This window comes from Amblyomma maculatum, chromosome 1 (genome assembly GCF_055883805.1).
Source record: "Amblyomma maculatum isolate TAMU_Amacu chromosome 1, ASM5588380v1, whole genome shotgun sequence".
NCBI lineage: Eukaryota > Metazoa > Arthropoda > Arachnida > Ixodida > Ixodidae > Amblyomma > Amblyomma maculatum.
Window position 1 is genome coordinate 259071726 of NC_139344.1, and position 13652 is coordinate 259085377.

Sequence of the window (13652 nt, forward strand, 5' to 3'; positions counted from 1 at the left end):
CGGCTACAGCTACTTTTTGAGCTCGAGCGCGTTTCTCCTTCTGCGCGTTTTGCGAACTGCGACGGCATTACTTGGCCCGGTGGCCAAATGCGCAGCACTCATAACACTGAATCGACCGTTTTCCATTATTGTTCGCCGCTTGCGGGGGTCCCTTCGATTTTTCCGCGTACACGACAATTTGTTTCGCTGCGCGCCCCTTGCCCTTAGTTTGTTCGAACGTCTGGAGAACGTCAGATATCTCATCCGGTTTTAGCCACCTCTTCTACTCGCGAAGACGCACATACTCTAAGCCCTCAGGGCTCAAGCTACCCTTTATGCGATCTGCGATGATCAATGATACCAGGTCGTCTTTGGTCTCTACGTCCCTTGACCGAAGGTAGTTCTGGATGTACGTCTTAGTGCGCGAAGCGAACTGCGCCCAAGTTTCATCGCGGCGTTTCGTCGCGCGCTCAAAGCGTTCGAGGTACTCTGAGGGGTTAAGCTTCAGCTCCTTTAAAACGGCTGCTTTTACCGAGTCGTAGCGGCCACACTCATCGTCCCCGAGGTTACGGAGAAGGTACCTACCTGACACGCCGAGCTAGTGCTGGCATGATTAAGTGAACGCGGCTTTCGTTTGGCATCTTGTACGTCGTGAAAATTCTCTCGACTTCCTCGAGCACGTCCGCGTCACACGGCAGCTTCAGTCCCTTAAGGACTTTAGCACATTGGGAGACTGGATCGGGCCCCATTTGACGGTGATCGTCAATGTCTGACCTTACAGACGTCTGCCCGCTTCCCGCTATCGCCAATGCAACCGCTGGATCTAGCCCAAGTTTTTGTAACCCTAGGCGTTCCTGTGAAAGAATTTTCAATTTTTCCAGCTCAAAATATAGTTTCATGCGGCGAATTGCAACCGCATCGGATGCCGACATCTCCGCTACTTCACGTAGTGCTCCTGCTATAGGCTGAGTTGTCGCTTGCTGCGACTGCTCGCTGTCATCTGTTATATATCCCCCTGTTACTATCTCACCTACGCTCGCCATCATGCTCCGTGTTAAAACCATACGCCACTTTACACTTGAGCCATAGCCACTTCAACAAAGCGCAAGAAATCCCGCTAACCCGTGCTAGTGTCGCCAGGTGGGGCCTCCGTTCCTTGGTTCCGCAGCCTCGTCGGAGTCCTTCCCCAGAACGCTGTCTCTGGTTCGGGGCCTGGATCACCTTGCTGCTTCTGGCTGGACGTGCGGACGATTGTTGCCTAGTGGGTTCCCAGGGTCTGGGTGCTCTGGGTGATGCTCGTGGTCGCTGGTCGCCGAACCCTGTCGCCTAGCGTCCAGACAGAGGGGCATTGTTTGGTGAATCTTCCTTAAAGTCCCTGAATGGGAAGTGGGCGTCCTTCCGAGTCGCGTCCGAAGAAAAGTGTCGCGAAGCGACGGTACCGGCCCTTAATCCCCACCGTGACGGGAGCTTGAATCGGTCAACAAAGGAGACAGGTGTCATGGCTGGTCCGGCGGGTTAGTAGCGGAGATGCGTGGGAACGAACATCTTCGCGAGTTCTCGCAGGGTCAGTTTTCCCTAAACAAAAAAAAAGGCGCCGCTTATCTTGGCCTTACAGGTTGAATCCCCAGAGGCAGCGGCGACGAAGTATGGACTGCGCCTTCAGAACGGCCTGCTGAAGATGCGTCTCATGTAGGTCGTACATGCCCGCTTCTGCGCTTATCCATACCCCGAGGTACTTGAACGCCTTGCACACCGGGATACAATCCCCGCCCAATGTGAGGTCTGCTGTTTCCGCCCCTTCTCCCGCCAGCCAAACGACGGCAGACTTCCGGCTGCTGAACCTCAGGCCTAACTGCTTGATTTCGGCGGAGCACACGTCCAGCAGAGCTTGCATGTCTGCCTGCAACTCCGCCGTCAGCACCAGGTCATCCGCGAAGGCTAGGCCCGGCAACCGTTGCTCCTCGTCACATCCACTGGTGGAGCACGACAGGCGAAAGCCAGTGTGTGCCTGCAGCAGGGCCCGCTCAACGCTTGTGGCATATAAGATGTATAGAGTGGGTGGGGGGGGGGGGGGGGGGGCATCCTTGACGCGCAAGCCCTTCGCTACAGTGATGGGAGCCGATATTGCGTCGTCGAAGTGTACTACGATTTCATTCCTATCATACAGGCGGCGAATGGTGCATAGCAACTCTTCAGGCATCCCCAGCTCCGACAGGCGTTTGAACAGGGCTGCATGTGGTACGTTATCATAGGCCTGCTCGACGTCAAGGAAGCAGCATAGAAAGGAGCACCCTTCCCGTCTAGAAATGTCGGCACACTATGTGAGAACAAAAAGGTTAACGTCCGACCGGCGGCCCTAGCGGAAGCCGTTTTGTAGTTCGGTGAGGACAACGGCCGCCTCAGCCCAGCCGCTTAGCCACCACTTCACGACACTCGATCGTGACAGTGATTGGGCAGTACGATCGGAGACTATCAGTGTCGCCGCCTCGCTTGTGTATAAGAGTGACTCTTCCCTGCCGCCAGTCTTCAGGCACTGGAGCCCCCTGAATGATGCTCGTAAAGAGGCCGGCAAGTTGTTCCATGGCGGAAGTATGTTGTTCTCTGGCCTCCGGCCCAAGACCATTTTTTTAGTAGAGTCACTGGAAGTGACTCTATTTTTTAGCTGTGCGCAGCGCCCTCTCTCAGTAGCATAGCGCTCCGCGAAAACAGGAAATCGGAACCGCGCATGCTACTGGCTTATACTTTATCCCAACAACGATAGCGATGGCAGCAGTCTACGTCAGCGACTTTACCCTCGCCGCCGGGGATCGGCGGCCGCCAACGACGATCACCGTGCCGCCGCTTTGCACCGCGCTGCTCCGAAGGCCGGAGGCGCGTAGGCTCCCTAACTTTTGCAAAAAACGGCACGTGCAAAAAACTGATACGTTTGAATGATGGATGATATTGGCCACCCCTGGTGATAGAAAAAAAAAAAAAGGAAGGTTCGGCGTGTTTACAGGGCAATCGCTGAAGGCTGCCCTCGAGGAAAAGATACAAAGTGCGAAACAGCAAAATAGCGCTAGAAAAGGAAGAATATATAAGCATAATAGTTGGTCGCTGTGTATGAGGCGACAAAGCCTAGGGAGAGACCGCAGTTTTTTGAGGATGTCACACCTTTCTTCAAATGTAATAAGCTCGATCCTGTTGGCAATGGGAGATTTCAACTGTGTTTGCGAAGCTGAGGAGAGAACTCCGGGGAATGTCCACAAAGACGCGAGTGCCGATTTCTTAACGGACGTAGTGAATGCGATGTAGCGCATTTGTCGAATGGGCGAAAACGCAGACATTTCACCTACCATCATGGTTCAGACCATGCCAGATTGGATCGAGCGTACATCTCGCCCCAACTTGCACCAAACTGCGAGGACTATTTGGTCGAAGCTGTGTCATTCACTGATCATAGTTTGGTTATGTTCTCGATCGGCAGAAAGAAAAAAAGCAAATTAGATTGGGACATGTGGAAATTCAATGCGAAATGTTTAAAAGATGTCGCATTTATGACAGACACAGTAAAAAAAAAATACAATATTTGCTACCCCTGACAAAAGGACCATAACTGAAAAGTGGGAAACTTTTAAACAAAAAGTTAAAATGAAAGCAGTAGAAAGAGGTTGCAAACTGAAGTTCACAGCACGAAAGGAGGAGAAACGCCTCAGGGAGGGGCTGCAAGAACTAGTTAAACTCCAGACAGCAATTCCTGGGGGATTTCTTCATGAAATCAGAGAAATCAAACTAAAACTGGAGAAGCTCGATGAGGATAAATACAGGGGACAGTGATTCGTGGAGAGAAGCTGCTGGCCGGTGAGGAGACTAATAAACGCGCCTTATCGGAAGAGAAATCTTACGCTGGAGGCAAAGAGATCTTGAAAATAAAGTATTACGGGGTAACATCACACGACCAGTCAGGTATCAAGAACGCTTTTGAAAATCACTATACGGAGCTGTTTGGGTGTCGACTACCGGAGAAGCCCGAGATTCGGGAAGATTTTTGGTCCGTCATTCCAAAGATAGACCTCGAGGTTGTGACAGCTCTAGAAAGAGATATCACAGTCGGTGAGCTAGTTGAAAAAGCTATTGACGAACTGAACCCTGGAAAATCACTGGGTCCTGACGGATTAAGTGCTGACTCTTATCAGTAGTTTATATGTAACATCGCCGCAACCTTGCATTGGGTTTTCATGGGATCTTTACGAGCGCGGATCATTATCATCCTACTTTCACGTGCGCTCACACTGTTTTGATACCTAAAAGCAAAGAGGAAGTTAGACTCCGCTCTGTTAATGGTTATAGGCCAATAACGCTAACAAACGTCGACTGCAAGGTCCTTATGAAAATCTTGGCTAGGAGGCTTGTTATCAAAGAGCTAATTGGTCCCCACCAGACATGTGGTATTAAGAACAGGATGATCTACTCAAACATCCATGTGGCAAGGAGCATAGAGAGCTCTGTGACAGTGAAGATAGATAGATGTATTTATTGAAAGGAAAAGGCAGAGAGGTTGGCCGGAATAATTCAGATCTGGCCTGCTACTCTGCACTGGGGAAGGGGAAGGAGAGGAGGAAGAAGGTCATGATGGGTGACGATGTGGGAGAAGGGATATGAAATATATATACAAACACAGTAGCTTGTTTTACAAGAGCGAATCAAGTCCGTTGGCGCACAAAAAACGGCAAAGAGCACGCACTGCCTGGACACCCTTCCCCTTGTCCTGCCAAGCGCCCAGCAGCAGTTCCTCCAACAGAGGCCTCTTGTCTAAACGCTTCAAGGAAGCCGCTAGCACACTTCTTTCGCGCGCATACGCTGGGCACACCAATAATATATGGTCCACAGTCTCTGAAATGCCACAAGTTGAACATTCCGGCGAGTCCATCTGTCCAATTAAATGTAAGTACTTGTGCGTGAAAGTCACGTTTAAACGAAGTCTATGTAGTAAGCATGCCTGATGACGCGGAATATCACGCGGAACATAAAATTTTAATGTTTGATCGAGCCTTCTTAGACGAATGTGTCGGGCGTCTGGCTGGGCCCAGTAAGCTGCTGTAGCATTATTCATACAACTCGTAAGAAGGCACGTCGTGTCACCTCTTGAAAAAGGCACAGCTGTTTGGAGGCCATTGATGAGTGCGCTTTTCGTTTCAACATCGGCCTGTTCATTCCCATGGAGCCCGCAGTGGGCAGGGATCCATTGAAACATTATCCTGTGGCCTTGCAGCTGGGCAGATGTGAGGAGCTCGATAATGTTTAGTGCCAGGGACTGATAGGCAGTGTGGCGTAAGAAGATTTCCAAAATTTGTAATGCCGTTTTTGAGTCCGTGAATATACACCATTTTTGAGGTGGTTCCTCACATATGTAGCGAATAGCTTCCCGAATGGCTACAAGTTCAGCAGCGGTTGATGTAGAGGTATGTCCCAAAAGGAAATGCAGAATCGTTTTCTGAGTTGGTATGACCACAGCTGCAACGGATGCCTGTGCTGACACAGATCCATCGGTGTGTATACGTGAATATAATGAGGATTCTGACCAGATGTGCACTAATTGGTACCACTGATTTCTTTAGTATTCCGGGAACACGAAGGTGCACCAAAGGTTTATCCATCGTCCAAGGTGGTTAGGCGGGACGATATATGGGAGGGAATATCCTGTCGGTACTTGCGACTGATGGCAGCGGAGTGCACTTGTATAAATGCAGTCCGGCCTTTCATCCAGTATCTTGCTGAGCGGGTGAAAACAGTGTCTTGTAAGTGCTCGTAAATATACACGAAGTGGTTCGTGTGACAAGTATATGGATATTGGGCGAGCATGTGCCTCTTCAATTGTACCTTTGTTAGAGGTGCATCTAAGCAGTCCAAGGCATATTTTCAGTGCCTGCGATTGTACGCTCTCTAAAGTCCGCAAGCATGAAATGCTCATACTAGAGAGTACAGGAAGACTGTACCGGATGTAGCCAACAAACAGGGTCTCGTAAAGCCGTATTACGGAGCGCTCAGTTGGACCCCATTTGATGCCAGCCATGTAACGAAGTACATGGCAAAAATTAATTAGCCTTTTATTCACCATAGTAACATGTTTCGACCAAGATAGTCGGTGGTCAATAATTACTCCCAAGAATCTGTGCCTGGAGACGTATGGTATTACTACTCCATGAAGGGTAATCGGATAGCGGCTGACACATTTCCCCGTAAACGCAATCACTGCACACTTTTCTGCCGCTAAATATAAGCCTTGACGCCGTAAGTACATCGATGTCGATGACACAGCTCGTTGCAATCTCGCACGTAGTTGTGGGCGCGTCGAACCAGAAGCCCAGATGCAGATGTCGTCAGCATATGCACTTATGTGGATGTTAGCTGGCAGTTCACTCACCAGGCCAATTAGCGCAACGTTAAATAAAGTTGGGCTGAGGACTCCTCCCTGTGGAACTCCATGACCGACCTGAAAGCGGGTAGTATCTCCTTCAGGCGTAGTCATGTAAACAGAGCGGCCACAGAGATAGCTTACAATCCACAAGTACAGCCGGCCACCAACTCCCACGTCGTCGAGTGCATCAAGAATAGCATCATGTAGGATGTTGTCGTAAGCTCCCTTTATATCTAAAAAGACAGCTACTAGTCGACGGTGACGCTTTTCGTGTTCTACTGTCGCCACAAGGTCGATGACGCTATCAATGGAAGAGCGTCCGCGGCAAAATCCAGTCATCATATTCGGATAAAGACCATTACTCTCTAGATACCACTCCAGTCTTGCCAGCACCATTCGCTCCATAACTTTTCCAATACAGCTTGTTAGAGCAACTGGCCGGTATGAGGTAAGTTCGAGAGGAGGCTTTCCAGGCTTCAAAAGAGCAACCAGGCGGCTAATCGTCCAGTGTTCAGGAACAGTACTAGAAGCCCATATATCATTGAAGTAATTAAGTAGTGCAGTTCTGCCAGCCTTGCCTAGGTTTGATAAGGTTGTATAAGTAATCCCGTCAGGACCAGATGCAGATGAATGCCGACAAGAAGCAAGAGCGGCGTCTAATTCAGCTATTGTAAAGGGCACGTCATATTGATCATTCGGCGAAGGTGGCGCGAAAACCTCTGAAATTGGTAACTGTGCCTGGTTTGTGCCCACAACCATTTTACAAAAATCTTCAGCTACGTCAACTTCATTGCAGCTTTGATAAAGGGCCAGGGCACGAAAAGGGTGCCTTTCTCGCTGAGGTGTGCGCAAGCTTCTTGCAACATGCCAGATACGCGACAGGGGCTTACGGGGATCCAGTGATGAGCAGAACTGCCTCCAACGTTGCCGTCCTAACCTCTCCAGGTGGCGTAGAACGTGCCGTTTAGCTTTGCGAGAAAGTGCGAGATCTTGCGCGGATATCGTTCTTCTGTACTTCCTTTCAGCTCGCCGACGGATCGCGCGAAGTCGCTCGAATTCCACGTCGCTGCTGGACACTGACATCGGCACACAAACATAGCGAGTGTTCTCACCTAGAGAGGAAGTAATGAGGCCCTCTATTTGAGATGGTGACCGGAGGTCCGTGCTGGAAATCTCCACCGATGCCCTAAAGGCGGGCCAGTCTGTGTATTGCACACGAGGCGAAGTGGCAGGTGCAAACCACTTGATGCATACGTACGTTGGTATGTGATCACTCCCATGTGTTTCCACATCACTACACCAAGAAACAGAGGGATGGAAGCTTCTGGAAACAAACGCCACATCCAAGCAGCTGCTGTAGGTTGTTCCGCGTAGAAACGTCGGTGAGCCGTCGTTTATATTGACGAGATCTTGCGTATGCATAAAATCTGCCAGGTCTCATCCTCGATTGCTCATTATGGCACTACCCCACTGAGGGTGGTGAGCATTAAAGTCCCCCACAATAATACGAGGAGCTGTACAGCACTGGATTGTCGAAAATAGATATGACTTGTCCAAGCCATCTCTCGGTGGAATATGGGCGCCAATTGCAGAACATACTCGTCCTTTCAGGGTTATGTCAAACAAATGTAGTGGTTCGTGCTGTGGGGCTGCAGAGCATGGCGGACGTGCGCAATGTCTTGGCGTACACACACCAGCACTTTGCTTGTTTCGTCTGCTTCTCGAGACCACAGCAGAACATATCCAGAAAGGCGGAAAGCAGCCGGCATGTTGGGCTCACAGATCACAATCACGGGAAAGCGGTATCTGTACCCGCTGTCGGAAGTCACTCAGCCGACCACGCAGGTCTCGGGCATTCCATTGCATCACTACACTGCGGCGCAAGTGCATCGTCACAGAGGTGGTGTTAGTTTGTTGCGCCATTGTGAATTATTGCAATGCCGCCAAGAGCGGCTCAAATGCGTCCAAAAACTGAACAGCAAACTTTGCTTTTTGCGTGTTGATGCTGGAGAGCAGCACCCGCATTGATTGAACCAGCTGTTTAAGCATTTCTTTCACCTGCTGGCTGTCGAGGTTGTTGGAATTTTCAGCACGTGTGGCAACCAAACTGGGATGAGGCCTGGTGATGGCCTTTGATGGTAGAGCAGGCCACTCAACATCAGAGGCGGCAGGTAACACAACAGCTTCTGTCTGATCCTTGGCCTGTGACATTGCCTGTGACATTACAGCAAGAGTATTCTTAACGGGATTAGACCCAATCTGTTGTGGCACCTGAGCTGTCGTTAACTCTGAAGTTGACTTATCCAGGCTAGGCTTGCTTTCCGATTCCTTGTGTCGGCGTCGGGAACGGTGTTTGCTACGACGAATAGATGCATCCGCTTCTTGATGAGTCGAGTTGTCTCGCACCATCTTCTTTAGTATACGTTTTCGTTCCTAATTTTAGGACAGTCCTTAGCCGTTGCTTCATGGGCACCCGAGGAGTTCGCACACTTGATAGTCTCCGTCCATGGCATGTGTCATGAGGATGCGTACCGCCGCATCGACGGCAGGATGTTTCGACAAACGGCACTTACATGTCCGATCTTGTGGCATTTGTGGCACTAAACAGGTCTTGGAACGTACATCCGAACTGGGTGTCTCACATAGCCCACTTTAACGTGGGGCGGGAGGGATTCAGTTTCAAAAACTAATTTAACGCACTTTGAGCGGCCGAAACAATGAACATCCACAATGCGCGCCGTAGATTTGATCAGCGTGCAGAGATCGCTTTCACTTATCTCGGGGTCAATGTCGGTGATTACACCCGCAGTAGTCTTTTTCCCATGTGCAAAAAAGGAACGGACCGGCATGTTGCCAAGCGCTCCAATTCCTTTCAGCTTGTCCACTGTAGCCTGGGATTTGACATCCACGGTCAAGACATTCTTCCAGGGATTAATTCTGACTTCGTCAACTTAACAAGCTGGTCGAAAAACTGGGTCAGGTGCTGTCTGTTTATAACATTCAGATTCGCCGTTGCTGTTGTTGGTACGAAGGCCACGGAAAAGATCCCTTGCTTTTCAGCATTCTTCTTTGGTGTCTCACTCATTACTGATGTTCGGCGCAGCTTCCTTTTCAGGCGGCGCGATTGTACAGGCGTGTGGCTGCTGTCAGAATCCATCTCAGTCACTGTGGAGTCATCTGCCGAGTCTGGAAGCTCCACGTCCGCGACGTTGAGGTGACCCGTCGAGTACGCCGCAGCATGTTCGATGGTGGCGGGTGGGCGCAGGGGTCGTGCGCCCGCCATACCGAAGGATGACGAGATCACAAATAGCTCACAGCGATAGAACATTCAGAAAAATGGAAGAGCGCTAGCTTCAGGCGTTCGGAAACCTCCACTTCGGAAACCTTCACTGTGACAGTGAAGGTCTCCAAGTGACCATGCTGCAGATTGATCCCGCTAAGGCGTTTTACAGTATCATACGACATCCTCTTTCTCTTACTGTATCATTTTGGTGTCGGTTAGTCATTAGTAGTGGCGTCAGAATGGCGTACAGAAATTGCACGACCAACCTGGTGATGGCGAAATGAAGTTGCGTCCGTGCGCTTTGCGATGTCAGTGTATGTTAAAGATCCACAGGTGCTCGAAATTACTCAGCAGCCCTCCACTAAGGCACCCCAAATTTCTCTCTTTCCGCTTTAACTCCCACCTTCCTTCCTTCCCTTACGGCGCTGTGTGCACAGAACAATGTGGGACAGATACTGCGCCTTTTCATTTGAAACAATTATTATTAATTATATGTAGCACTGCAATAAGAGGTAAACGATGAGAGGCAAACGATATAGGACCTTTTCTATTACAGAGACCCTTTATTTTTATTACAACGCTTCCGTTGCTGAGGCCATGACCGAGCTACCACAAAGATTCCAGGCACAATTTTGACGAAAGAAACGCCTGTAAAGGAAAACTGAAAATTTCTTGAGGGAGCAGAGGTATCAAATTCTAGTTGTACAGCTTTTGGCAAAAGTTTAGAGCCAATAGCTAGGGTTTGCTTCTAAGCCGTTTATTGTGACTTCTTTAAAAATCGTGGAAGTCCTAGCCATTGGAGATGGTAGGACGAAGAAATCTTGCCTTCAGCAAGTTTGGAAATGTGGGAATGCATTGCAAACCACATAGCATATGGCTCAGATATGTAGACCCACTGGGCTCTAAACTTTTGACAAAGGGTGTAATTGTTAATTCTGTCTCTCGAATGATCATCCACGTGAATTGCGCAAACAAAAAAATTCGGTTGTGCAGTTTCTGTTTTGATTGCAAACGCCGAACGATAGCTGTGAAGTCACTGACAAGTTGCGACAGTGCCTCCTGGAGAACAGTGCCTGCAACGTCGCGCCCGTCGCCATAGTATTGAAATTGGCAGTTTGTTTCACTGAGGGACTGTGTAGTGGGGCTAGCGTTACCTTCTATATCAATACATGTGTTACGCGCGCGCGAAACATTAATTTGCAGGCGCGCTTTTGCATGTGTAGCCCTTTTTCATTTTCTGTCGGTTTGAAACATCTTTAAGACTATTAAAATGCGTGGAAGTCGCCTGCATGCGGCTGCTCCGCTACATTGGCTCCGCTGGCGCGATGAGCGTCTGCTAGAATGGCCTCCGCGATCACCCCCCCCCCCCCCCCCCCGCGCTCGCGAAACGTGCGCACGCGGTGGTGATCTTGGAGGCCATGCTGCATGAGAATAACTTCGCGACGTGGCCGCGGGGCGAAGCCACGATTACGTCCAATTGGGAAAGAGAGTGGGAGAGGGTATGGCGGGAGGCAAAAGCTCTAACACTGCTGTTGAGATCACATGCGGTGCACAAAAACGAAAAAAAAAGAAAGAAATCCTGAGTGTGGCCCTCTCCTTAAAACTGACTAAATAGTTACGGGATCCCTTCATATAAAACGCTGCATCTGATGTGCAGATCACACACGCACGCAAAAGTAGTCGCCCCCTCGTTATACGTACCCTCCTCCCCCTTCTCGACTCTTATTTTTAGCTACGAAAGGGTTTTAATAACTTTTTCGCATAGTAGAGTGTGGGCACCATCAATAACAGTGCGATTAAAAAAACCTAACCCAATCAACCACTGGACGTACATCGGACGTTCAGTGTACGTCCGGTGCTGGACATACGAATATCCGTCGGAGATCCGTGGATGTCCAAAGGACCTCCCACGGATGTACAAAAATAATTATTTGAATCTCCCACGGAGATCCGCGTCGGATATCCGTTGGCGTATCTATTGAGGACATTCGGAAGTGATACCTCCTCTACTTAGAAGCAATCTATGATTACTGCAGGCAATTAATAAATCTGGCAGACTCCATGCACTTATATGAGTCCATGAAATGCTTGATATTGGGCATGCACCCTGAAGTATGTGGGATGCATGCCTCTACAAAGCAACTAACGGCCACAAAGTACAATGCATCACATTGATGGCAATTTTATTGATGAAATTAATACTGCTTCCAGTCTTCAAGAGGTTTTCAATCTGGTCATACCGGCACAGCATTGAGGCAAGCAGTATCCTTACAGCAGGAGTTGTATCCAAAATTGGAACGATTTTCTGAAAAACAAAACAAAAGTATGCCAAAGCAAAACACTGTTATCGAAAGCTAAGCAATTTTTTATGTTCAACATACTTTATTACAAACAATATTAGAGATGTGCAACTTTGCCTCTACTCATCAATGCATCTTCATGGCTGTCAGGCTTGGACAAGTATTTGCAGTGCATATACTCATTATCACCATCAGCCTGAGTGCAAAGTGCAGAAGGCAAAATTTAGCAATATTATTTGCAGCCAGGGATAATAAGGCTGAACACTTTCAAGGTGGTAGTTTTATTCATCCTATGCACTATAATAGGAAATAGTGCTCATATATACCTCACCTTCCCCCCCCCCTCAATTGGTGAGGTCAACAGTAGGAGCACACATATCTGTTATAGTGCGCAGAGGTGAGAGGCGCCAGGATTGGGGCAGGTTGCCCTGCCCTTGGCAGTCTTGCAAACGGTTTCAAGATAGAGTATAGAATTAGTGGAACATAAAGGAACAATGCACACTGTTCATGTATCCAGATATGACAGGCAGGTGTGCAAGGAGTGCAGCATACTTTTAATATATATTCATGCATACTTTATCAATGGTTGGCAGAAAGAATAGTACAAAGTTATAGACATGAAAAAAGCCAGCAGTTGCTAAACCAAAGGAAAGAATAAGGGAGTATTTATACTTTCTAATTTGCAGCATTGATCAACGAGGAAACAATATTATTTTATGGCTGAAACTTGATTACAAGGCAAAAAAAGGGAAAAAAAACAGATGCTGCCAGTAGGATCTAAACCCACAACCTCATAAAGTTTAGCATATGTAGCTGGAAGAGCAAGTCTATATATGTTTTACAATTCATAACCCATAACCAACAAAATATTTCTTGAAATGCAATATTGATATGATCTGGTTTATGGGGTTTAACATCCCAATGTGACTCGGGCTATCACCATAATGGAAGTCTCTGGAAATTTCGACCTCCTGAGGTTCTTTACCATACATCGACATTGCACAACACATGGACATCTTGCTTTTTGCCTCAATACAAAAGTAACCATCACAGTTGTAATTTGATCTTGCATACTAAGGTTCAGCAGTCGAGCGCCATAACCTTTGCACCACTGTGGCAAGACTGAAATGCAATATATTTGTTTTCCAGACACACTGTAAACACATACCTTAGTGTAAAAAGTCCGCATTATGCAACGCAGACGCTATAGATATGACCACTCTGAGCGCCTAATAAGAAGTGACAGATTCAGTTCATTTCTTGCCAGTGCCTTGGTACTAGGTACAAGTATACACCGAACTATAGCTGGACATTCCTCTGACTGCATACTGCAGAAAGCAAAAACAAAGTGCTGATTATGTGAGGGGAAGAAACCTGCACTACAGAATTCAAACTTAACTACACTCTGCTGCTGAAAACAGGTACTATACTGTCACTAGCCCAGGCCAGTCACCTCCACAGCACATGGCCAAGAAATGAAGTGTGAGAAAGCAACTTGTGTAACACATACATGCAGCATACTAGCTGATGTCATTATGCAGCAAAATGTGGCCTTTGTCAGAATTACTCGGTATGAAAGTTTCATTAATGAATGGATTGTGGGCTCGTTGGTTTTCAGTCTGTTTCAGCAGCACATTGCAGGATGAGAACAGAGCATGGAGAAGCACACAGAATAAACAAGCACTGAACCAAA

General features: G+C 48.3%; 1 protein-coding gene across 1 annotated transcript; it reads right to left on the minus strand.

Annotated features, from left to right (window-relative positions):
* Positions 1 to 1588: 1588 nt before the first annotated feature.
* LOC146206332 (uncharacterized) lies at positions 1589 to 3320 on the minus strand. The gene is made up of 2 exons (XM_084608799.1): positions 3315 to 3320; positions 1589 to 1987 (listed from the first exon to the last, which is right to left on the minus strand). Exons 1-2 carry the CDS (start codon positions 3318 to 3320, stop codon positions 1589 to 1591), a joined length of 405 nt encoding a protein of 134 aa, XP_084464925.1.
* Positions 3321 to 13652: the final 10332 nt, after the last annotated feature.